This window comes from Panthera leo, chromosome A3, assembly GCF_018350215.1.
Source record: "Panthera leo isolate Ple1 chromosome A3, P.leo_Ple1_pat1.1, whole genome shotgun sequence".
Taxonomy (NCBI): Eukaryota; Metazoa; Chordata; class Mammalia; order Carnivora; family Felidae; genus Panthera; species Panthera leo.
Genome location: NC_056681.1, coordinates 6,596,848 through 6,623,266, shown reverse-complemented (window position 1 = coordinate 6,623,266; position 26,419 = coordinate 6,596,848). Strand labels below are relative to the sequence as shown.

The following is a 26,419-nucleotide window of genomic DNA, read 5'->3' as shown; positions in this document are numbered from 1 at the left end:
GCGCTCGCAACATGGCAAGGACAGCTGAAGACGGGGATTTTCAACTTGGCTTTACATTAAGTCATTTAAATTTCAGCGGCCACCATATTGCTCAGAGACTCTTTATGAGGTCTTTATGGGGCACGTGTCCGAGGTTTTCCCAGACCCACTCCAACCACAGGGAATGAGAAAAGGAAGAAGACAGAGGCATAAATCCCAGGAGGAGGAGAAAGGGCTGCCGGGGAGGCAAAGACAACGGAGGCTGTCTGGTGTGCGCAGCTGGCTGGAGAGTGAGGCCATTCACGGGAAAAGAAACACTGAAGGTTGGGCCAGACCCGAGGCGGCAGAACCCAAAGTCAGTACTGGACGTGCCAGCGCGAGTCACCCGTGAGGAGAGGTCAGAGAAAGGGTCTGAAGCTCCAAGAAGGCTGAGCTACAGGTATACATTTGGGGGCCACTGGCAGAGAGCAGGACATTGGAGGGGGGAGCAGGATGAGACTCCATAGGGAGAAAAACTGAGTGAGAAGAGAAGGCAGGCTTGGGGTCAGCAGAGGGGAGCTTCAATGCTCAGGGGTGTAGGGGAGGAGGGGTTTGAGAAGCGGGTGGAGAAGCAGCAGCCACGGGAACAGGAGGGAAACCGGGAGGACGCAGTGCAATGGAAGCCAGGGGAAGAGAAGGGATCTAGAAGGAAAGGAAGGTCGCTGGTGCCAAACGTTAAGTCAAGTGGACACGGTTACAGGTGAAGACGCGCCCCCTTCCTTAATGACAAGGAGGTCACAGGTGCCCTTTGCAAGACCCGTTTCCATGGAGTGACCAAGGCAGAAGCCAGGGCGTGTGGCTTGAAGGTTGAAGAGTGGTGGGGCGCCTGGGTGGCTCAGTCGGTTGGGCATCCGACTTCGGCTCGGCTCATGATCTCTCGGTCTGTGAGTTCAAGCCCTGCGTGGGACTCTGTGCTGACAGCTCGGAGCCGGGAGCCTGCTTCCGATTCTGTGTCTCCCTCTCTCTGCCCCTCCCCTGCTCTCTCTCTCTCTCTCAAAACTGAATAGACATTTTTAAAAAATTAAAAAAAAAAAAAAAAGAAGAGTAGAGAAAGCAGTCAATGTTCACTTAGAACGGTCAGAATTAATCGGGAAGTCCCCCCAAGACCCTGGCACATTCTGCCCACCCCCCTTCCAGTAATTTTAAGATAGTGTCTTCCTCAAAAAGATAAAGGGATAAAATTATAAAATACGCTTTAAAGTCTCTGCCTGGAACAGAGAAAGAAAATAAAGGAAAATGGAAGCTTTCATTTGGATGGGCGGTGAAAACAACGGACAGGATAAAAACCATGGGAAAGGCTTCCAAGAAAGGAAATAAAGTTGGAGCTGGTGATCACAGGAATAAGATGTCTGTCCAGGTTAAGGAAGCAATGGAAGATGCGCATAAAGCTGAAAAGCAGCTCAGGAAGGGTCCTCGAGCTACCCATCTGGAGCACGCAAGCACCATTCGCTTTGCGCGGTTCTCAGAACCTCCGGGGGGTGAGGGCAGAGTCTGGAGTCTGGAGACAGGTGCACGCAACGTACCTATCCCAAGCGCCACTGTCTGCTTTCAGAAAGGACATCCTTCTGGTCTCCTCTGGGAAGGGACACGCCAGTAGCCAGTCTTCACGCGACCACACTCCATTTAAGGCACGGGGAACACCTATCACAATCGTATTTTTAACCACCTGGCCAAGTACGCTTAAACCCCGTGAAATTCGCCCATTTTAAGTGTACAAGCGAAGGATTCTTGGTAAATTTACTGACTTGGACGACCATCACCCTCATCCAGTTTTCAAACATTTTCATCACCCCAAGTGCACCCACTGACAGTTCGCCCCCGCTGCCATTCCCAGTCCGAGGCAACTACCAATTTACTTCCTGTCGATACAGACTTGCTTTTCCCACGCGCTTCCCGTAAGAGCAAACACACAAAATGTAGTCTTTTATGTCCGACTTCTTCCACTCACAGAGTCATTCATGCTGTGCATGTGGCAGTAATTTGTTCCCTTTTATTGCTCAGTCGCGTTCCACGGCGTGGCTATGCCACAGCTGGTCTATCTGGTCCCCAGCTGAGGGACATCGGGCTGTTTCCACCGTCTCGCTATTAGGAGTCAGGTTGCCACGAACATCCACCTCCGAGAATTTGTGTGACCGCTTCTTTTCATTTCTCTTGGGTAGATCTCTCAGAGAGGAAGTACTCAGAGTCAGATGATAAGATTATAGTTTTGCTTTCTTTCAAAACCCATCAGCTGTTGTCCAAAGTGCGTCTGCTATGGATGTGAGAGGCTGTTGGTTATACCAAGTACTGGTGTATAGGATAAATAAGACAAGCAGCACACGGTCTAACGGGAGAGAGATTATCAATCAAATTACAGTCTGATGGAGTCACTTCCTAACAGCACCTACAAAGGAGGGTCTGTCGGGGTATCACACAATTAAGATCGTCCAGAGTGGAAAAAGAGAAAGACACTGGGCTCCTTCCTTTCAAACGTTTATTAAGCACCTAACAGGTTTCTGGCAGAAAACAGAGATGACGGAGTATGGTCACGCTGCAGGGGTTTTGTGCAGCTGTGTGGAACAGAACACCTGACGTTGCCAGAGCTGACATAAATAAAACGTTGCTTTTCTATCACATAACTAGAAACCTGGAGGCAAGAAGTTCAGGACTTTGACGGCCTCTGTGTAAAGTCAGCACGGATTCAGGCCACTTTCCAGGTTTGGGGGGCCCCCAAAGGATCTGGCCCTTGTCCTCAGACTTACAAAACAGGAGACGGAGCTCCAGCCTTCACGTCATCATTCCAGGCAGCAAAAAAGGGAAAACAGTCAAGGGCAAAAGAGCGTGTGCTACTTGGGTCTGCTAGTTGGCTTAGCTGCGTCACCTGCCTGGGCTTCCCCTACAACCCCTGGCCAGAATCGGGTCATGTCGCCTGCAGGGGAGGCTGGGAAATGAGTGTGTCGGCCAGGCATGCTGCTGTCCTCAGTAAATGAGGAGCCCATTAGTGAGGAAGAAGGGGAGAATCGGTACCGGGGAGCAGCCCACGGCCCTGCCTTCTGTCCTTCCTGGAGGAAGTCACCAAGAGGAGAGAAGAGCCCGGACACGTGGCACACAGCAGGCCTGCGGTACACCTTAGCGGGGGGGTCCTCTCCCTTCCTCCTCGGGGCTGAACCCGTGACAGACTTGGGAGCAGGTCACTCATTTGGGGGAGGAGCCCAGGAAACGGGCGGGCGTGAGGGAGAAGGGAGAAGAGATGAATGAAGCCATCGGGCGCAGGGCCACAGGGAGGCGTGGGCAGCACGTGGGGCACCCCTGCATGTCTTCCCCAAGGGCAGGAGGCCGGAGAATTCCCTCCACGGCTCCAGCTCTTATTCGGGGTGCATCACCCCAGACGGTGTCCCCCCACCGCCCTCACTTCCAAACCGAACTTGATCAGTCTGGGAGGGCCACCACCGCTCCCCCCACATCAGGGGAGATCCCGAGACACCATGGGGGGTGGGGGAAGCCCCGGACGTGGGACCCGGCAGAGCGAATGGACACCCAGCTCCCGAGGACCCGCCCGGCAAGAGGCGGCCGAAAGCAGGGGCAGGCTGGGGGATGGGAACGCAGGCGTGAGAGCCGTCTCCTCCCCAGAAATAATTAGCGTTAATGATAAAATCTCATCATCCTTTCCAACGTGACCTCTGGCCAACGCTGTCCCCGTCTAGTGGCATGGGACACGGGACGTGACTTCCAGTTATAGAACATTCCGCGTGCCGTGACAGCGAGGAGGAAAAGCTGAATTCTGTCAGTGTGGGGGCTGGGGAGGCAGTGGCTAAAGAGGGAATAAAATGAATAAAGTACCTAAGATTTAAGGAAAGCTGTTAAAAAAAAAAAAAAGGCAGTTCTCATCGGAGCCGGGTCTTAAAGGGTAAGATGCATGTACAAGGAAGTCGTGGGAAGAGCCCTTTGGGCAGAGAGGAAAGGTAGGAGGATGAGGACAAGCCTCTCCATGTTACAGTTTGTTAGGACATCCAAAACAGGGCCCCCCACCTCCTCCAACAATGGACGGAAACGCTGCGGGAGCCTATCGTGTCTTGCAATTGTTATTAATAGAGCCAACTCATTGATAGATAAGATTCGATTAAAAAGTAATGGGGCATCTGTGCAGCTCCCCCAGGAAAGCAGGGGGTGGGGGGTGGGGGGTTGTGTTTAGGGAACACAAAATCAACACTCATTAGCAGAGAGGGTGCCTCTGGGGACGCAGGTTTGAAGCACCAGGCTCCGTCCGCTCAGTCATGCTCAGTGGGCAAAGGGCCCAGCAGAGGAGGAACGGTCCCCTGCTTGATAATCTGGCTTTGCAGGTAACACGGGTGTCCCTGAAACCACAGACAAGACACGACGAATACACCCTGGGATGCGTCCTGAGGGGGAGGAGGAGAAGCCCCCAAAAAAGGATAAAGATTGTCTTTTTCCCCAACCTGGAAGATGAGTGGCTTCACATCAGAAATTAAGTTGCTCAGAGCGCCTGGGTGGCTCAGTCGGTTAAGCTCTTGATTTCAGCTCAAGTCATGATCTCACAGTTTGTGAGTTTGAGCCCCACATAGCCTGCTTGGGATTCTCTCTCTACCCCTCCCTGCTCGCTCACTTGAGCTCTCTCTCTCTCTCTCTGTCCCTGCCCCCCCCCTCCCCAAATAAATAAGCTTAAAAAAATTTAAGTTGCTCTATTGAGAATAAATAGAAGTGGTATTCCTTATGCCCCGAGGCAGACTGAGGTCCCCACCCAGGCGCATCTTTCATTTTAGTAGAAACTGCCAACAATGAGACTATTCACAAACCTCAGGAGTGCCTGTTGACTGTTCTCCCAATATTCTCTCCCGAATTTGATATCTTTTTAGTTCTCGTTAATCTAACCAGAAAAATGGTACCGGAGTCTCATTTCTGATTTGCATTTCTCCAACTCCCCAGAAGGACGGACATCTTTTCACATGTTTATTATCCGTTTGTATTTCTTCTTCACTGGTTTTCTGTTCATATCTTCTGCCCAATATTCTAAGAGGTAATTCATTCTTTCCTTACTGATCTGAAAGAATTCTTTTTCTGTAAGAGACAGTAACCATTCGTGGTCTACGGCAAATGTTTTCTTCCTGTCTGTCTTTTTTGCTTTGCTTCTGGTGCTTTTTTTTCATACTCTAAATTTTGGATTGCCCATCTTGTTAAGAAATCTCTCCACAGTTTTATAAATATTTAACAAGCTCTTCTATTTCCTTATGCATGTTTCTTCTATCTTCTATACACCCACACGCAGACGATAGTTAGATGATCGCTAAATCCATCTGGAATGTTTGTGTGTGTGTGTGTGTGTGTGTGTGTGTGTGTGTGCGTGCGCGCACAAAGGGATTTGTGCTTCCCGAGTTCGCAAGATCCTCGTGTGCAGCACCGGACGTGACATGAACCAGGCAGTGAAGTCTACTGCTAAATTCTGCCTTCCACACTTTCCAGCTCGAAAGGCCTCCGCAGCCCTGGCCTCCCTGGTTCCCTCCAGTCCGCTTCCAATCCGCTCTCCACCCTGCAACCTAGAGTCTTTCTACAGCATGGACCCCCCTTCACCCCCCACTGCCTAAAGCCCCTCCTCCCTTGGCCCCCACCACCTTCAGCAGACGGTCCAAACTCCCACATATGGCGGATACCGTCCCTCTGGATCCAGGCACTCCTCACCCTTTGTTAAAAATAAAAACCTCAGGGGTGCCTGCGTGGCTCAACTAGTTAAGCGTCCGACTCCTGCTTTCAACTCAGGTCATGATCTCACAGTTCGTGAGTTCAAGCCCCACATCAGGCTCTGCACTGACAGCACAGAGTCTGCTTGGGATTCTCTCTCTCTCTCTCTCTCTCTCTCTCTCTCTCTCTCTCTCTCCACTCGTTCTCTCTCCAAATAAATAAATATTAAAAATAATAATAATAGAAGAAATAAAGACCTCTGCACCCTCATTTCTCAAATTGTGTCTCCCAACTCCACACTCCGGCCAAACTACTTTCGGTTCCTCAGAAACACCAAGCCTCCTTGTAAAATAACTAAATCACAGGGATGAAAAACACAGCATAGGGAATATGGTCGGTAATTCTGTAATAACATCGTCTGGTGACAGAGGGTGACTACAGACCCTGAGCCGAGCACTGCTTGTCGGGTCACTATGTTGTACACCTGAAACCAATATAACAATGTGTGTCAACTGTACTTCAATTTAAACACAAACACACACACACACACACACACACACACACACACACACACACACACACACCAACCTCCCTTCTCAGTAGACCTCAATCCTGGCTCTGCCCCAGCTCACCTGTCGAAATCGAACACACGTCTGCGCGGGTCCTCCTACCCCTCCCTGGTGATCCTGATTCAGGAGGTCAGGTGGGTCCTGACGCCCCTAGTTTATGATGATCCCCACGGCCAGGGTGGAGAGCCAGTGCTCTCTGTCTCCAGGTTTGGGGCATGTGACTCCCTCTGCCTGGGACCCTTTTCTACCTCCTTCAACCCCAGCCCCACCACACCGCGGGATACGGTCTCTTCTTCCGCCAAGTCAAGGCTTAGATGCCCGTTCTTCCAGAACTTTCGCAGACCATCCAGGTCCGGAACCCCACCCCCCACGCGCCCCCCAGCACCCCCTGCCGCCATCACCATGCATTCATCACAATGAAACACACCGGCCTGATTTCCCTTCTCCCACCTCGGACACCCACCAAGTCCGGGAGAAACCACGATGGTGTGGAGGTCTCACTCACCACCACGTCCCCTGCACCCAGCAGAGAGCTGACACAGAGTAGGTGCTCCATAAGCGACAGCTATTTAAAAAAAAAAAATGAATGAATGAACAAACTGGATGAATGGATGCCTGTGGCAGTTTCCATGACAAATACGAAGTGCTCAGCCAAGCCAGCCCACAGGTGAGCAGTCTGGCCTGCAGAGGGCACCAGCCTGCTTCTTCATCTCCCTGCCCGAGCGGGTACCTGCTGCCAGTCAAGAGAGGCGTCCGATGCTCAGTGGTCGGTTCACTGCACTGAAGACAAAGTAGGAGCTGGCTGCCTGCAGCCAGCGTATGAAGACTGAGACTTCACCCCTCCCTCCTAGCAACAGGTACCACGTCCCCGGTCCTGCTATGAAGACAGCCGAAACTGTAGCAACCAGAGGCGGGTTTTGCCATTCCCAGGTGGGGAAAAGGTAAGAGGGAGACAGAAGGAAGGCGACGGAGAAGAGTGTCCGTAAAACTGCTTGTCCTGGAGAAGCAGAGGAAAAGTTCTCCTGTCTGTCTCCAGGCTGACTTTCTCTCCCTCTCTCCATCCTGTTATTTTGGGGGAGAACCAGGCCTCGGTCTGGACTGGACGGGCATCCACAGCAAGCATCTGGAGGGAGATTTTTCTTTTTCTTTTTTTTTTTTTTTCTTTCCAGGAAGCAGCCAGCAGCAGCAGCAGCAGCAGCAGCCTCTGGACGTCGCTGGAGCCCCCGCTCGGATCAGCCCGTCTGTTAGCAATGAACGCCTCGTGCTGCCTGCCGTCTGTGCACCCAACGCTGCCCAACAGCTCCGAGCACCCTGCCAGCCCTGCCTTCGGCAACCAGAGCGGCAGCGGGTTCTGCGAGCAGGTCTTCATCAAGCCCGAGGTCTTCCTGGCGCTGGGCATCGTCAGCCTGCTGGAAAACATCCTGGTCATCCTGGCTGTGGTCAAGAACGGCAACCTGCACTCGCCCATGTACTTCTTCCTCTGCAGCCTGGCGGCGGCGGACATGCTGGTGAGCGTGTCCAACGCCCTGGAGACCGTCATGATCGCCGTCGTCAACAGCAACTCCCTGGCCCTCGGGGACCGGCTCATCCAGCACATGGACAACGTCTTCGACTCCCTGATCTGCATCTCGCTGGTAGCTTCCATCTGCAACCTCCTGGCCATCGCCGTGGACAGGTACGTCACCATCTTCTACGCGCTCCGCTACCACAGCATCATGACCGCGCGGAAGGCCCTCGCCTGGATCGCGGCCATCTGGGTGAGCTGCGGGGTCTGCGGCGTGGTGTTCATCGTCTACTCCGAGAGCAAGATGGTCATCGTGTGCCTCATCGCCATGTTCTTCGCCATGCTGCTCCTCATGGGCGCCCTCTACGTGCACATGTTCCTCTTCGCCCGGCTGCACGTCCGGCGCATCGCGGCACTGCCGCCCGCCGACGGGGCGCCCCCGCCGCAGCACTCGTGCATGAAGGGGGCTGTGACCATCACCATCCTGCTGGGGGTGTTCATCTGCTGCTGGGCCCCCTTCTTCCTCCACCTCGTCCTCATCATAACCTGCCCCACCAACCCCTACTGCGTCTGTTACGCCGCCCACTTCAACACCTACCTGGTCCTCATCATGTGCAACTCCATCATCGACCCGCTCATCTACGCCTTCCGGAGCCTGGAGCTCCGTACCACCTTTAAGGAGATCCTCTGCAGCTGCAACGGCATGAACCTGCGCTAGGGCGCCGGAGCCCTGGACGCGCACCTGGGCTCCGTCACCGTCGGCCCTCCGCCCGGCCAAGGTGTTCAGAAGGGGAAAAATGAAAGAGGAGAAGAAATACCCGGAAGACGCAAAATCTGCCAACAGCCACGACCGCCCGTGTCTCTTCGCTTCTACCCCCGCAAAGCCTTTTGAAGACAGACGTGGTACGTGACAGGCTTTCCGAAAGGATTCCAAAGGGGGTAAGTCACTGATTTCCCAAAGAGGCCCCGGCAGAACGCGGGGAGGGTGCCGCCCGCATTCATTTCTGTGCACCTGGGGTCCGGAATGCCCACCTCCCTCACCAGCTTCCTCCCCATGTCTCCCTGCCACCAGCCAGACCGGACAGAAGGACTCTCGTTGACTCTAAGAGGGGTTCCGACGTCTCCCAAGCAGACCTGTCTCAGCTCTGGCTGTCAGCTGCTCGGATGGCCTCGCCTGTATTTCATAAGAGACTGAGCATTTGTTCTATTACTGTTTCCAGTAAAAACAGTTTCCTAAAAACACTGAGCTCTGTGTCAAAGAAGCGATGCTATGGATGCCCCTCTTCTTGACCCCCAGACCAGGCTCCCCAAGAAAACTAGCAAGGGGATGTAACCCACTTCTATTTTGGCTGCTGCTTTGTCGGGGGGTTCTTATGCACGGAGTCGAAGGCAGCTTTCACAATCCTAAGGAAAGACAGATAGAGTGCTTTTGCAAAATCAACACATACCTGTGTACAAAGTATTTTGATACCTTGCTATGAAGGTATAATTTTCCCTATTTAAAAAAAATCTTCATTTCCTATTACTCCTTTTCCATCATTAAAGCAAGAGAGGGAATCACGGATTGGGGGCAGGGGCATGCATCTCAAGAAATTGCTTCACGGTAGCTTCGGAGACTTTCAGAAACCGTGGAAATGCACGGGGCTTTCTCGGAATCTCTGCTTTGGCTCGTAGCAGCTGTGTCTCTATCACACGGCTTCCTGCATGCTACCCTACGAAAGGGAAACTTCTTGGTTCACTGCTCCTTTTGTCCAACACGCTGTAAAAGCGGGGGCGACCCCGCTGTCCGTGCCTGTACCTTACCAGCGCAGCAATTCAATCCTGGGAGCACTGGGCGAGCTTTGCTGACCGGCACTGTCTCTCCGGGCCATACATCACTGCGTGCTGGCCACACCTGTCAGACCCTTTCCTGCCCTAGACGGCTTCAGGCTGTACTTTCTGGCTGTCCTCACACTGCGCCCACCAATGGATTCCTATAATATGCTGTGTCCTTGGTGCACAATCGTGTATTTTTCTCGTGCTGGAATATATTGTGGGTTTTTGTTTTTTGTTTTTGTGTTTGGTACTTGAAGACATCCTGCTAACACAAGCAACATCGTGGGGCTCTCGCTTTGATTGTGATGTTTGGAAACAATAAAAGGCTTGTGTGGCTGCTAAACGTGTGACACATTAAAATACACCACCGGGAAGTGCCCTGGTGACTTCCACACCTGGCCATCATCAAACCTTACACGGCAATTCTGAGTATTTTGTAAATGGTATAAACACTGCCATTGACCACAGTGATCACCTGGGATCTTGTTCCCTTGCAGGGCAATGCCTTTTAGCCAAACCACAAAATTCTCCCATTTAGCTTCCAAAAATACCAGGCTGTCGTTCCTGGGCCACTGCCACTCTCCATTATTTTCATCGAGACACCAAATAATAGGTCTTGTCCATTGCCACTCTCGGCCAGCAAATGTGGAAAACGAGAGATCAGGTTCTTTGAAAATTGTGTTAATAGCTATAAAAATTATGATGCCCTTTTTCTGTGTAAACAAGATAAAAATAACTTTTCACTCTCTGCTATCAGCTTTCACATCACTTTGCTTATCCTCTCAACAAACTTCTAACACAGATGAGTCGCTTTACAGATGAGGAAACAGTCCCAGAGGGCTTATGCGGTTGTTGGACAACACCCAGCTCGTTAGGGTCACAGTGCATTTTGCGTCCCGGTGCTGATGTCTCTTTGCACCAACACAATGCTGGCAACGGGTTTCTACGTTCGAACCTGACTCAGCTCTCCTTGCTATATACATTGTTGCCTAAAGTAGCATGTCCAGACGTCAACACCCGCAAGAATCACCTGGGATCTTGTTCAAGTGAAAAATTCAAATCAGCGGGTCTGGGGTGGAGCCTATGATTCTGCATTTCTGACTCTGACAAGCCCCCAGTGGGATACAACTGCTGGTCTAGGGACCACCTTTCACAAAGCAAGGGCAGAGAGGACTTTCAGATGAGCATAACGGAAACCCAAAAGTATTTGTCTGCACAGACTGCTGACCCCATGCCAAGGAGTGTACTAGGTGCTATACAGGCATTTGCTTCTCTGACCTCTGCAATAACTCCACGAGACAGATACCATGATCACCCTTATTTTGCAGATGAGACATCTGAAATGCAGAGATTAAGGAGCTTATCTATGAAAATCCAGCTAGCAAGCAGAGAAGCAGAGGTCCATACTCAAGCTGCCCAGCCCACATCCCCAAGTCCAATGCCCCAGCACCTCTCGTGGGAACAGTATAGATGGCTGAGCCATGACCCAATGACCTCAGAGGCACGTACTGCCATGGAGAGAAACTAATGCGTATTTCTACAACTCAAGAATCCAGGATTTCATAATAGAGTTTCCATAGAAATGTCGTAAAAACCAAGAGCCAATTAATCATTTTATTTGCTCTCCTTTTCCAAAGCCTGTGGGGAGCCCTGGGAAGTGCATCCCTTATTGGGGGGGGGGGGGGGGGGGGCAGGGAACGACCTTGAATGTTAGGCTGCCAGGGCCACTTTCCCACATCTTCACGTGGGAACTCATTGGACATTTTAAGCAGCAGGAGTCAGATTTAAAACAGGAACCCATGGGGGAGGAGAAGAAAAAAAAAAAAAAAAAAAAAAAGAGGTTAGAGTGGGAGAGAGCCAAAGCATAAGAGACTCTTAAAAAAGGAGAACAAACTGAGGGCTGATGGGGGGTGATGGGTATTGAAGAGGGCATCTTTTGGGATGAGCACTGGGTGTTGTATGGAAACCAATTTGACAATAAATTTCATATATTTAAAAAAATAAAATAAAATAAAATCTTAAAATAAATAAGTATATCAACAAATAAATATAAATAAATAAGCAAGCCTAATTTGGGGATACAGAAGCTCATCATGATTCTAGGCAGGATCACTGCAGTGGTTGATGCCATGGGTCTCTAGGAATCGTCGCCTATTGTCCTTACTTAAGTTGAACTTTTGAGTTTAATTCTGATCGTTTCCGATGGGGCTGCGGGCTACAACATACTCAAGCCTCCTTGGCTGAAAACCTTCACCCGCCCTCACCTCCACCAAAGTCCATTCTCCATGCAGCAGCCAGTGCAATCCTTTAAAAACATAAATCACATCATATCACCTTCCTACTAAAATTCTTCAGTGGCTTCAAATAAAATTTCACTTCCTTACCTGGTCCTACAAAGCCTTAATGATCTGATCTCCTCTGGTAAATCCCCAGTGCTCCCCTGGCCCTACTCAACCACCCCCACTGGACTCAGTCCTGCCCCAGGGCCTTTGAACCTGCTGTTTCCTCTACCTCAATTCTCCTCACCCTGTATCTTCCCATGACCGGCACCTTCTTGTCATTCAGGCTCCAGCCCAATCCTCAGAGATGCCTTCACTGACGACTCTTTCGCAAGAAGACCCCAGGTATTCACACGAGGTATTATTTTATCACAGACCTTGTTGCTATCTTATACTTTCTTGTTAGTTGATTCATTTAATTCTCATCAATCTCTCCCACCATACTCTTTATGGGACCAGCATGTAGAACTGGTCAATAAAGAATTACGTGTTAAATGAAGAAGTGACTTCACGCATACACTCAAATACGAATTCAAGTCTAACCAAAGAGAAGGAAATCTGCGAGTGATCCTCAGATTTGGTGAGTATCAGTACCGAATGTGGAGTCTCAGAGAAACAGCCCAATCTCGAAAACTCACGACCTACTAGATCAGAAGTCATGCCAGGCATCTGAAATCTTCAGGATCCGCTGTCGATTACGATGCACACCCTACTATGAGAACCACCTACAGGCACTGCTCATTTCTGAAGAATGACAAAAACCAGCACCCCGGGAGCTTCAGTCTCGTTCCTGTCACCATTTCCTGCCACGGTGTGAAGCACCAGTGGGTAAACATGGGCCGTCCAAGAACCAGCATCAAATTAGAAGCTGAGAGCATCAGATGACACGCTGCGGAATGAAAGGGGAAGCCAACCTTTCTCACCTAAGAACACCCGTCCGGAGGGGCGCCTGAGGGGCTCAGTCGGTTAAGCATCCGACTTCGACTCAGGTCAGGATCTCATGGTTCGTGGGTTCGAGCCCCACGCAGGGCTCTGAGCTGCCAGCACAGCCTGCTTTGGATTCTGTGTCTCCCTCTCTCTCTGCCCCTCCCCTGCTCGTGCTTTCTCCCTCTCTCTCTCTCTCTCTCTCTCTCTGTCTCTCTCAAAAATAAACATTAAAAATAAAGCAAATTAAAAAAAAAGACACCTACCTGGAAGCCAAATCAATAATAATAATGAAAGACACTACAAGGTGTAATATGGGCCAGACACTGTGTTAAGCAGCCTGACACATTAACTTGCTGAATTCTCACCTAGAGCCTAGGAGGTAGGCACACTACCATCGTAGCCTATAGAGAAGGCAGCTGGATGGTTTTGGCCCCGGCCACTGAGAAGGTGAGGGCAGCCCTGGGCCTCACAGACGCCGTCGGGCTCACAGCCCGCGTGCTCACCACAGCACCCCAGCCGTGCGTGTTCCACACTCATCATTAACTGACTTGGCATCGGGCACGACGGGGCACAGACTCTACGTCCCCTCTAGGCTGGGAGGAGCATAATTCATACACTGTTGGTCCTCACCGAGAGCGGGGCTGCGTCACTGGAGCTCAGTGAGTCCCAAGTGGGGTCCTGTGACTCAGATCCATTCACTCAGGAAAAATCTGGGTGCCCGGAGCTTGGCTGCTCTGGGTAAACAGGTCATTAAGAACAACAGTAACAAATGCTTAGAGAGTATTTTAATTATATGCCAGATATCGTCCTTGGTGCTTCACGTGTTAGCTCACTGGACCTCCAACCCGGGGCCATCTTGACCTCAGAGATCACTTGGCAACGTCTGTAGATGTTTTTGTGGGTCACATCTAGAGTGGAGGTGGTAAAGGCATCTAATAAATGGCAGCCAGAGACGCTGCTGAACACAGCACACAGGACAGGCCCCCACAACCAAGAATGACCTGGCCCCAAAGGGCAGCAGCACTGAGGTTAAGAAACCTCGCCGTCACGTAAATTAACTGCCAATTCTCACCCTTTCACAGATGAGGAAAAGGAGCCTCAGAAAAGAGCACGCCTGGGGTTCCGCTGCTTCCCGAAAGCCCCACCACAGAACCCAGGTTCCAGACTCACCCCCACCATTCGTTCAGCACGCTGAGGGGGCCTGCTTTGTGCTGGCACCTCCCGGGTGAGCGGGCCACCGTGGTGGGCAGGCGGATGTGGCCCTGCCCTGCCAGACTGCCAGGGTATCAGGGAGACGACAGGTACAGTGACACCTGACAGGTAGGAAGGGGACACAGCGGCTCCTCCCCCAGCCAGGGACGCCCTTGAGGAGGTGGGAGTCAGGAGGGAGACGAATGAGAAACAAATGGAAGAAACCAGAGGTGGCACGAGCCAGGAACTGGAGGCGTCTCGGCAAGCCTGGAGGCCGAGGGCTGTGCCAGGCTACATGGCTGGCTTCTCTGACCGGCCACCTCGAGAATAGGCGCCCGGGGGCCTCTGGCAGGTCCTGGAATCGTCCCCCGCCTAGAGACTATTCACAGCTCCTGGGAACCTTCCAGGCCCAAAAGGGATTAGACACAGTGTCAGAAAACACCAGCTTCCCTAAGCCAAGTCGCTCTGCAGCTCTCCCGGGCGAGCCTCCCAGTGCGTCCCTCGCTGCACAGAGGCCACGCACCTGACCGGTCGCAGGACCCACGCGGTAGGTCCCGTGGGACATGCCCGCCAGCCCTGCAGGATTACCGCTCGAGCTCCCGGAGCCCCCTTCCTGCCACGGTGTGGAGGCAGATCAGGGAGGTGCAGATAAAATCCAACACGCAAGGGAGCCCGGGTGGCTCAGCCGGTCACACGTCCGACTCTCACGTTTCAGCTCGGGTCATGATCTCAAGGTTCGTGAATCTGAGCCCCACGTCGGGCTCTGTGCTGACAGTGTGGATTCTCTCCCTCTCTCTCCGCCCCTGCCTCCCCCCCAAGAATGAACAAATAGATTTTTTAAAAAACATGCAAGGATACTCAAGGCTGGGCTACCGTGGCAGCAAGGGAAAAGAAGCTTCAGGGCAATCAGACAACACGGGGTGATCACCCCAAGCCTGGCTGTGAATCCTTAAGGCCCATCTTCTGACCTCTGAATGCTGCTCTGTTCATGTGTAAAAGGGAGTTCCACCCACTTGCCTGGTAGCATTTAGTTGTGACAACGGAATGAAATGTAACACGGCCCCCCCAAAAAATCAACATATGAATTTCACAGACCCTTTCCCCCACTGGCTTGCCTCTGGAAATTTCTCGAATTGCCTGCAAGCTGCCAGCCTCTCATCCCCCAGGTACCTGCAAATGGCTGTCCCTAGGGAGGGGGAGGGAAGGATAAGGTGAAAGTCAGCCCAGTGTTTTCCAAAGTACGGAATGGGTTCCACTGGAGGCAAGATGGTCTGTGAAGCATATCAACACCTGTCAACTATTTCTATTTTACTTATTTTTTATTTTTTCAATCTTTATTTATTTTTGAGAGAGAGACACAGGGTGTGAGCAGGGGAGGGGCAGAGAGAGAGGGAGACACAGAATCCAAAGCAGGCTCCAGGCTCCGAGCTGTCCGCACAGAGCCCGACGCGGGGCTCGAACTCACAAACCGTGAGATCACGCCTGAGCCGAAGTCGGACGCTCAACCGACTGAGCCCCCCAGGTGCCCCTCAACTATTTCTATTTTAAAAGAAAACTTTCCCAAGTAAAGCACAACTTAAATATTTGGATTTATAGTTATACTACAAGTATGTCTAAACGAAAGCTACGTCGTTCCTGAAACTCAAGATTTCTTAAATAGTGTTGCTCGAGATGAGACTTTAGCGTTTACATATAACGGCATGAGTGGCCCATAATGAAGCTGTTCCGCAAATAGGTCACAGGCATGACAAAATCACAAGGGGCCGATATGAATGAGCGAAGTTTGAGAAAAATCTAGCCCAAAGATTTTCACTGTGAAAAGAAAACTATGAGGGGAGAGGGAAAACGGTCAAGAAATGGGGCAAGAAGGGAGTGAGAAGGTGATGTCCATCCACGTGCGTTTAGAGAGGCATCTCCAGGACTTTGGCCACGCTCCTGGCACGGTTTTCTCCGGTCACTAGGCATTCTCGGGAGACTGCAGTCACTGCCACTGAATTCCACCTGAGTTGCTAAACCTTGGCACCAGTGACATTGAGGCCAGGTAATTCTGTCACGGGCTGTGCTGTACCTGACAGGTTTAGCAGCATCTCTGGTCTCTACTCTCTAGACATCAATGGCGCCATCACATCGTGACGCATGGCACAGTCAGAACGTCTCCAGACACTGCCAGATGTCCCAGGGCGGGGGAAGGCAGGGCCACCCCCAGTGGAGAACCTCTGAAGGACACTCGTGTCTCCTCTGCCTCTTGTTCCTTTGTGATGCCACGTGGAGACCGAACTGAGTGTTGTTGTCTGCAGGCTGCCAAGAAATATACGCGAACATCCGATCGAGGAGACTTGAAAACAATAAGGGCTCAGAAAACAGTGTTGCTGTACTAGGTCAAGTAATCTCTAATTCAAGAGGAGAGACAAATCGTGTTGGGGCTTACGTGCCCCCTTCACACACACCACTTTCTCAAGAGCTCAGGGATGGGGTTGAGTGGCCTTCCCCAAAGCTCTCCAGCCCCGTAGACCTCCCAGAGAACCTACCGCATTGTGTAAATGTTCTGTTAACTTCTCTCCCTTTTCTGCCAGGCTGTGAGCTGCACTGAAGGCAGCAAGGCAGAGAGGGCACTAGCCGCAAAACAAACCTAAGCATGGGCTTCTGACAAAGGAATCTGCAATTCGCTGCACGGACGTACCAGAAAACCCTGATTCCCAGAATTCCCGTGTGAGTTTTGTTTTCCAAATCTCTGAGGTCGGACAGACCTGGGTTCCAAGCCTGTGTCTCCTCTTTGCCGCAGGATGTAAATTCTCATCAACCCAGTAGAAATCTGGCAGGCACCGAGCTGGAACTTGGTTTTATAATTAAATTATTTCCTTTGGCAGGAGGGGGGCTCCCAGAGGCATTGGAAGCATTCCATCTCTCAATCCACTTGTGAACATTCATTAAGCTTTATCATTTATGTACCTTTTAATGGAAGTGTAATAGATCTACAGAAAATGTCTCGCAAGTTCTCTCTTTTGCCAGGCTTTGTGACAGGCCCCACCGGAAGTGTGTCTACCCCAGAGCCAGCAGTTGATCGGCAGTGGAGAAGCACAATGGTAGGAGTTGCTTGAGCCAAAGGAATGCATTTCACATAAAATACCTGAAAAATCCATCAACTCATTTCTCTGAACACTTTATAGAGTACATGTCTGACCGGGACAGATACATGCGTGTTCTGGCGGTGTGCTTTCTTTGTTTTCAATTGTAGCAGGAAAAGATCCTTCCCTGAGTTTATTGTCTGTGCTCTGACATGTGCTGGATTTTGAAGAGGCTGGCACATCCCACTCAACATCAGAGGGGACACAGAGCAATGTCACAGATGGTCCTCTGGAGTGAGTGCCACGAGAATGGCTTTGAAGGACTCTGTTTATCAGGAAAGGAAACGCTGTGTGCCCTGCCCTGAAAAGACAGCGGGTGGGGGAGGGCTGGTGGCAAAGGGAGGAAGCTCTCAGCTGAAATTCAGGAGAGCCTGGGACCAGGCTCTGAGCACGTCTGTCACCTTCTCTGGGCTTCTGGCACACACCGATGCCAGTGGCGGAGCTAGATTCAGTGGGTGATTTTCAACCCTTGTCCCTGTCCCTGGCAGTCAAAGGTGCCTGCTGCTTCAAGCACTGTGGCTCACGTGACACAGACCCCCCCCCCCAACATCAGCCACAAAGGAGGTGTCCGGCCCCCACCTGACCATATGTGGATACTCCAGCCTCTTAGCACAGCAGCCACACCTGTGACCCAAGGCAGCCTAGGGGGGACTCAATACCTGTACTTGAGCCCCTGAGAAACAGAGGCCCTGCGGCCCCTGGAACCCTGGGTACCAAGCTGCGGGGGCTGCAGGAGTGAGGGACCAGTCTGCCTGAGGATGGGGCCAGCATCAAAGGAAGCAGGCAGAAGAAAGCAAGGAGACCCCCCCCCCGCCAACCACTGTTATCATGTGAGTGCCTGCATCCCGCTATGCCTGAAACCAGTCCTAACCCCGGTCTTCACATCACTGAACTGCTGTGTTCACAAGCAACAGCATTCCGACAAATACAGAGGCCAATGTGTGCATTCCTCAGAGGCCAAGGGAGAAGTCGTCAGGTGTAGGCTGCGGTGACGAGGGAGGAGGGGCAGAGAAGGGGAGAAAAGTAAGAACAGGGAAGGGTTCCAAGCTCAACGAGACCTGCTCCATCATGACCCGGAGTGCGTACTGGGTTTCCAGGTAAGATTAGATTCGCAAAAAGAATTAGCTGAAAACAAAGACCAACCGGTAGAGTAGGTGTTCCAGGGGAACTTCTGATCTGCCACCCTGTTATGCTAAAGGCAAGCAGAAGGGTATGGAAACAGTTCTAATTAAGGTGTGAAAAGGAGGGTGGAGGGGCCCCCGAGATGGCTCAGTTGCTTGACTGTCCAGCTCTTGATTTCAGCTCAGGTCGTGATCCCAGGGTCATGGGATTGGGCCCCGAGTTGGGCCCCACACTGAGCGTGGAGTTCGCTTAAGATTCTCTCTCTCTCTCTCTCTCTCTCTCCCCCTCTGTCCCTCTCCTCCACTCATGTGCAGGCTCGCTCACTCTCGCTCTCTCTCTCTCTCTCTAAAAGGAAAAAGAAAAGGAGGGTAGAAAACTAGACAACAAAACCAAGGTCTCCAGTATGCTCGGCCACTCACCTCCTCCTCAGTGACTCCCCCATCTTTAGACGGACATGTGTTGAGCCCTGCTCTTGTGCTATCATAACCAGAGAACACGATGATAGCAACACAACCCACGTTTTCTTGGCAGCCGGATTCAGAGGGAAGATATGCCTTTGTCAGGCAGATGCTCAGAGAAACTACAGGGGAGATGGATGGGTCCCCGGGGTCTGGGACCAGCCAGCAGAGAGCTGAGTCTCTGCAGAAGGAACAAGGAGGGTCTAGAAGTCTGGTGGGGACAAAATCTGAAATGCACGTAGTCACTAGGGCTTGGAGCAAGGGATTTACCCTTCGGGGGTGGGGGGCAACAAAGCGCTGACTTCCACCTAAGGGTGGGCCCAGGGCAGAGACTTGGGGTGCCCACAGGGAGCAGGAGGGGATCAACCCTTATTTACGTCTCCTCCCATCCCTCGTCCCCCCCTTCCCCTCCCGTAACTGGCAACACTGCAAAGAGGCGGGATCCATCTCGCTTCTCCAAGGCCCCCCCAGGCCTGGTCCAGAGCAGACACTTAGAAAACATCTGAGGAGTGAGCAAATGAAAGGACATGAGTAAACGGGGCCTCATCTTTAACTCATTTAAAGAGATCAACAGGGGCGCCTGGGTGGCTCCATTGGTTAAGCATCCGACTTCGGCTCAGGTCATGATCTCATGGTCTGTGAGTTCGAGCCCCGCATCGGGCTCCGTGCTGACAGCTCAGAGCCTGGAGCCTGCTTCAGATTCTGTGTCTCCCTCTCTCTCTGACCCTCCCCCGTTCATGCTCTGTCTCTCTCTGTCTCAAAAAAAATAAATAATAATAAAAAAAAAAAAAACATTAAAGAGATCAACATCGTAGGGCAGGGCCCACGGCCATGAATGTTAGAAGGCAGGCAAGACCTGAATTGGGCCCAGGGCCCTGCTTCTCACAGCCTCTCACCAAAGACAGTACTCTATTTCTGTCTCTTCACCAAGAAAAATGGGAATAATACCAGCACCCAGGAGGAGTTGAGATGTTTCAATAAAATAAAACACAGGGGCACCTGGTGGCTCAGTTAAGCATCCAACTTCGGCTCAGGTCACGATCTCACAGTTCATGGATTCAAGCCCTGCATCAGGCTCTGTGCTGACAGTTCAGAGCCTGGAGCCTGCTTCAGATTCTGTGTCTTCCTCTCTCTGCCCCTCCCCTACTCTTGCTTTGTCTCTGTCTCTCCCCAAAATAAATAAATATTAAAAAAAAATTTTTTTAAAGAAGGTGACGGGCACCCGGGTAGCTCAGTCAGTTAAGCATCCGACTTCGGCTTGGGTCATGATCTCGCAGTTGGTGAGTTTGAGCCCTGTGTCAGGCTCTGTGCTGACAGCTCAGAGCCTGGAGCCTGCTTCGGATTCTGTGTCTCCCTCTCTCTCTGCCCCTCCCCTGTTCATGCTCTGTCTCTCTCTCTAAAAAATAAACATTTAAAAAAAGTTTTTAATAAAAAATTTAAAAACAAAAATAAAACACAAAGCACCCACTGTCATAGTGCCTGGGGCCCGTCAACATTGCTCCCGTTGCTGACATTATCATTAAAGAAAATTAGTGGGTCATCTTGTTCCATTCTGGGCATACCCCACCGGGCTTCTCAGACAGGAATATGCACCCAAGACCCCCTAGGGATCCTGCTGAAATGCAGAATCTGACTCACAGCACTGAGGTGGGGGCTTGGACTCTGCAGTTCTAACAGGTGCCACGTTGATACCAATGCTGCAGGTCTCAGACCCACAGTTGGCGTGGCAATGCCTCCCGCAGCAGAGACATCACAACCGAGGATGATTTTCCACAGCTGAAAGCCAGTTTAAGGCAGCTTCTTGGCAAAAGAATCTCACTGACTCCACCCTGGAGGCCACCAGAAAATCAAAAGGGACGATGAGCAGGTGGAAATCATCCCGAGTATTTCTTTTTAAGGAATCATTCCCCAGGCTCCTTCTGCCAAGGCGGCCTCTCCCCACCCTCATTCGGGATGAAAGGAGATGGCTTCAGGATGAGGGCTGCTGGCCAGAGAGACCAAGGGCGTGATCAGAGGGTTGGAAGTTTCAGCCGCAACCCTAGGAAGGAGAGAGGAGCTGGAGACTGAGTTACTCACAGTAACCGACGGTTTATTCAGTCCTGCCTACGTAATGGAAACTCCGTAAAAAGCCCTAAAGTGGTGGGGGCTCAGGGAGGTTCGTAACCATACTGAGGACCCGGGAGCGTGACACAGGCTCCCTCCCACACACCCTGCCCTGGGCATCTCTTCCGTTTGGCGGCTCCTAAGCTGTATCCTTTAGAATCAACTGGTAACGGTGAGTAAAGTGTTTTCCTGAGTTCTGTGAGTCGTTCCAGTGAATTATCTCACCTGAAGAGGGGGCTGCGGGAACCCCAATTTATAGCGGGGCAGTCAGAAGCACAGGTGACAACCTGAGATTTGTGACCAGCATCGGACCTGAGGGCAGTCCTGCGGGGGAGCCCTTAACCTGTGGGTCTGCACCAACTCCAGGGAGCTAATACCAGAATTGAATTGAACTGTAGGACACCCAGTGGGTGTCCAGAGAGTTGGAGAATTGGTTGCGGGGGCGGGGGGGGGGGGGAGTGGGAATCCCATACATTTCACCCCAGAAATGTTGTGAGTAAAACAGCTCATTGCACAACTCAGTAAAATTACTAAAAATCACTGGCTGCACACTTAAAATGGGTGAATTTTATGGTATGTAAATGACATCTCAGGGCGCCTGGGTGGCTCAGTCAGTTGGGCATCCAACTCTTGATTTAGGCTCAGGTTGTGATCCCAGGGTTGGGCCCCACGTCAGACTCTGCACTGAGCACGGAGCCTGCTTGGGATTCTCTCTCTCTCTCTCTCTCTCTCTAGCACACGCATGCACATGCCTTCTGCCCCTCTCTCCCACTCCTGCTCTCTCTCCCTAAAATTAAAAAATAATTTGTTAATTACATCTGAATAAAGTTGTTCAAAAAAGCAAACCTGCCAGGAAATAGGGAGAAGACATGAGTTGTTGTACACACTGTCCCAGCACACAACGTTCAGAGATCCAGCTAGCTACTTATGTTAGCAGGAAGTCCAGACCACCTCCCAAAGATACTCCAACAACACCCTCTACTTTCATTAGTGTCTGGGAGGGAAGGGTCAGTCCTGCAAGACGCCCATCTGCAAGAACAAATTAGATGCGTGCCCTTGTAAGACCAAGGGTGACCAATGACCGCGGTGAGGAGCCCCACTCCGCCAACAGCATACCTCACCCCACAGTGGCCCAGACCCCCGCTACGTCAGGGACACCTGACCCCGTGACCTTACTCAAGCTGCAAATTCGTGGGGCACAGACTTCCCACGGCAACCTAAACCCAGCACCGCAATGAACTCTCCGTTGCATGTCAGACCCAACCGCCAGGGGGCCTTCCTTTCGCCTGCTATGCCGGTTGCCAGATTTAAAAGGTAAGGGAGGCTCACTTCGTTAAGCTTCAGACGAACCCATACTTTTTCAATAGAGGTATATCCCAAACACTGAATGGGACATATTTATAATTAAAAAAAAAATTATCCGTCGGTGATTTTATCTTGTAACCGCGCACGGGGAATGAGATGGTCCTAATGAGATATATTTTTATTCAATCAAGTTTTTAAATCTGGCAGCTGTAGCCCCATGGCTATTTCACCTCTTTCTCTTCCCTGCTTCTGGATGTTCATGGAAACCCCAACCCACACGCACAGTAGGTCTTCTTAACTTCAATCCCAGGGAGAGGCAGCTGTGTTATCAACCTTTTCCCTTCCAGAAGGTTCTGCGGCTTCTTGTGCTAACCTGTCTGCCTTCCCCTGAGCTCTACACTGGCAAAGGTCGGGGCAGTCGGGAAGTCCAGTAAAAACTCCACTTTCCCGTCGTCCTCTGGGCCAGCAACACCTCCTCACCTCGCAGTGGCACAACTCAGAGGAACTTCAAGGAACAGAAAGCATCTGTGACTTTTCATCCATGTGGAGAGCAAAACAGCAGCTTCTCTTGCTGAAAAGAAGAATTAGCACATGCTCTATCTTTGTGCAGGGCCGGCACTCTGCCCGCAGAAAACTCGTTAGTGCCAATAGTTGCAATTTCTAAAGTGCCTACACTGCGCCAGGCTGTGAAGTCAGGACCCAGGGCCCCCCAGGAGGATCACAGCAAGAAAGAGAACCAACATTTAGGGAGAGCGGGCTGCACACCAGGCACCATTCCAAATGCTTTCAATGTACCAGTTTATTCAATTTCATGCGTATTTCATCCCCTCACACCCTTGGAGGTAGAAACTGCTACTCTCCACCTTTTACAGACAAGAAAACTAAGGCACAGAACAAGTAAGGAACCATGCCAAAGACAGGCGACTAGTGAGTGGACGCATGCTTAACCACCGGAAATTCTAGGAATCAACCACGGACTGACCAAAGACTGGTACAGGAAGCATACGTCAGTCGTCCTTAGTAAAGGGCTTGTACTATAGAATCACATTATGGGGCATTTGGACCTGGAGTCTAGCACCCACGATCCGGGGGCATCATCCAAAACATCATCCAAAAGGGCCACTGCTTACTGGGGACTGACCGTGCCAGTCACCGTGCTAAACTTATCACACAGATGCGAAACGGTGATGTCACCTGCTCCTTTAATTTTATTTCATCTTCAAAGCCACATCTGAAATCATCCTCGTTTCATCGATGCTGATACTGAGGCTCAGAGAGGCAAGTAACTTAGCCGGGGGTCACAAGGCTAGAAAGTACCAAAGCCAAGATGGGCACCCAGATGGGAGCCAGAAGCCTGAGCTGTTTCCACTATGGCACAATAATACGATTCGTAAGACATACCTGGGCGGCGGCTGGGGGGGGGGGGGGGTCTCAATCATTTCATAATAAAAAAATAGTTAACAAATTTGAAATAGATGTTTAAACCATCATTTGGGGGCACCTGGGTGGCTCGGTCGGTTAAGCCTCTGACTCTTAGTTCTGGCTCAGGTCATGATCTCACGGTTCGTGAGTTCAAGCCCTGCATCAGGCTCTGTGCTGACAGCGTGGAGCCTGCTTGGGATTCTCTCTCTCCCTCCCTCTGCCCCTCCCTCAGCTCGTGCTTGCTCTCTCATTTGCGCTCTCTCTCACGCGCTCTCTCTCTCTCTCAAATAAACAAAATTTTTTTTTAAAGTTTAAACCATTTTTAAAAAAGAAAAGCTAGCATTTGTTTAAAAAAGAAAATAATCAAATCTAGGAGTATAAAATGTTTACCTAAAATCCAGAAGCAATTTTTGTTAAGATGGACACACTTTTTAGAGGCATAAATCGAATCTTTTGAAAAGAAAAAGACCAAATTCTTTCTGGCTCTATGTTTCTATGACTGGATAATGATTGGGCGTTCAGTACACACACAATAGAATTAACGTCATTAAACGGGACCAGAAGTGATTGTTGCCGCCTAGAATAAAGAACCTCAATAATTATACATTCCCCTCCAAAATGAAAGGTCAGGCCGTCCTACCGAGTGAAACTGTCACACGAGCCATTAGGCATTTAAGCCAGCCAAGTTGTGTCTTCAGTGTTCTGATCACCTTTGAAAGCTGCCGAGTGCTCGGTGCCTTCCTCTTCCACGGCCACCACAGGCTGTGCCAGGAACAGACCCACCCGAGACAGGTGCAAACCACCGGCCCACACAAGGCCTTTAAGAGCAAACACGCTGAACCTGACACATACTGTTCCTTTGTCATTTGGAACTTGCAGCTTCTCCCTTGTCAAACGCCCAAAGACAGCGACCCGAGCAAAACTCACGGACCGAATGAGTTAACGCCCCTCCCAGGATCCACCTGTAGTCTTGTACGAGAGGCATTCTTGGGGGTCCCTGAGCTTTTGTTTAACACATCCCCATGTTTGTGCTTTTCTCCAACAGACCTTACTGCAATTCTTGAGTTCTTAGAGGCGACCATTCCTCTCCTGGGATTAATCTGCAAACAAAATGGGCTGAGTGGCGGGGGTGCGGGGGTAAGGGGAGAGGAGGTGCCTTCAGTGTGAACGGTAATAGTATAATCCCAGCAACAGACACCGAACAGACTTATAAGTAAACTCTGTGGTAGCAATAATGTAATGGGGTGACGGAGCGGGAGGAGAGAGCCAAGTCCTCACCTTCTACGGTGGGAAGTCCCCAGAGAACGTCCAATGTCTGGAACCAAGTAGACCCAGAGGTGGACTATAGTCCAGAGGGAGAAAACCCAGACCTCCCCTGCCTGCCTTCTTCCAAGGGCCGCTGGGGAGCATGAGGACGAGATGCTTTTATAAGTCACACTGCACGGTCAGCAGACAACAAAAGCTATCTGTCTCTCAAAAATAAACAAACATTAAAAAAAAAAAAAAAAGGCACCTGGGTGGCTCAGTCGGATAAGCGTCCGACTTCAGCTCAGGTCACGATCTCGCGGTTCGTGGGTTCGAGCCCCGCGTCGGGCTCTGTGCTGACAGCTCGGAGCCTGGAGCCTGCTTCGGACTCTGTGTGTGTCTCTCTCTCTGCCCCTCCCCCACTCGTGCTCTGTCTCTCAAAAATAAACATTAAAAAAAATTTTTTTAATAACAACAGAAGCTAGTAATGTAGCAGGAGCTGATAAACATAAGCGGGAGGGACAGAAGGAAAGCCCTGGACACCTTGTCGGAAACTTTAAGCGCTTATCTCACCGAGTCCCACACCACTGCGTGGTACCTGCCATTTCCCACCTTCAGTAGTGAGGAAACTGAGGCTCTGAGAGCCTCGGTCCATTTCCCAGGCCACACAGTAAGCTGGAGTCAGGATCTGATTCTAGAGCCCTGTGCATCCTGACCCGTGGTTTGCCCACACAGCGGGGCACGGGCACACTCCCCTGTGGGTGAAAGTACTGGGCAAGGGCAACTGAGAATAACTTTCTGGTTTTAAGGTAAAAATGCCTCCACTCTGCTAATGTGTCAAAACAGCTATTAACATGTTTTCTTTCATAAGCACCGACAAAAACATCTAGCAGGTGCCACATTCATGGCTCCAGACCCTGTAAGGAGCAAGTTAATGACACATTTAGTAACCCCCATGGAGTGCCTTAACATTTAAAATGAAATGGACAAGGTCTTTTATGTGCTGTAAAAGAAAAACACAGCCCAACAGGTGCATTAAAAGGCCATATTTTAAAAGCATTTGTTTAGAATTATTGGCATTTGTGCTTTAACACAAGACGAAAATCCTTCTGTTTAACACAATGAATTCCTCTCAAGGGAGGAAGTAAAAAAAAAAAAATTGAAGTTTGCCTTGAAAACCCAACTACATTTTCAAACAGAGTTTCCCGGTAGAACCCAAGTTTCCCCGACATCTTGGGGGTGACTGCGGACTACGAACCACTCCTTTGCTTTCTTTTTCAAAAGTTTATTTAATTATTTTTTTACTGACCTCTATATGGGGCTCCAGCTCTCAACCCCAAGATCAAGAGTCACAATATTCCACCTACTGAGCCAGCCAGGTGTCCCAACTCCCTTCTCTTTGTTAATCAAGAGCTAACTTTTTGGCGAAAAGGCCCGCCTTCTGCAGGAATCCTGTGCTGGCTGCGTCGGGCACTGGGCACCAGTGATCGATGCATTCCGAATGCCCAGAGCATTTGTTCCACACAACTCTCAGTTCTTGCATCAAAGCAGCTAGTTGTGTGAGCACCTACCCACACCAACTGCTGTGCTCGGTACAGGAGCAGAGTGCAGGGAAGACGAAGAAGGGCCCTGCTCTCCTGGCTCTCACCCAACCAAATAAATA

At 50.9% G+C, this 26,419-nt stretch overlaps 1 protein-coding gene and 1 long non-coding RNA gene across 2 annotated transcripts in view; one reads left to right on the top strand and one right to left on the bottom strand.

Moving 5' to 3' along the window:
- The first annotated feature begins 7,495 nt into the window (after positions 1 to 7,495).
- Positions 7,496 to 8,482, top strand: MC3R (melanocortin 3 receptor). Its single transcript, XM_042930062.1, has one exon. It carries the CDS (start codon positions 7,511 to 7,513, stop codon positions 8,480 to 8,482), a length of 972 nt encoding a protein of 323 aa, XP_042785996.1. The 5' UTR covers positions 7,496 to 7,510.
- Positions 8,483 to 22,249: 13,767 nt separating this feature from the next.
- LOC122215386 overlaps positions 22,250 to 26,419 on the bottom strand; it is a 51,791-nt gene continuing 47,621 nt past the window's right edge. The window contains exon 2 of the long non-coding RNA XR_006200342.1: positions 22,250 to 22,660. This is a non-coding gene — a long non-coding RNA (uncharacterized LOC122215386). The remainder of the gene's footprint in view (positions 22,661 to 26,419) is intronic.

What these genes read in the sequence shown, in the direction of transcription:
- MC3R (XM_042930062.1), top strand. Translation starts at nt 7,511, where the DNA reads ATGAACGCCTCGTGCTGCCTGCCGTCTGTGCACCCAACGCTGCCCAAC.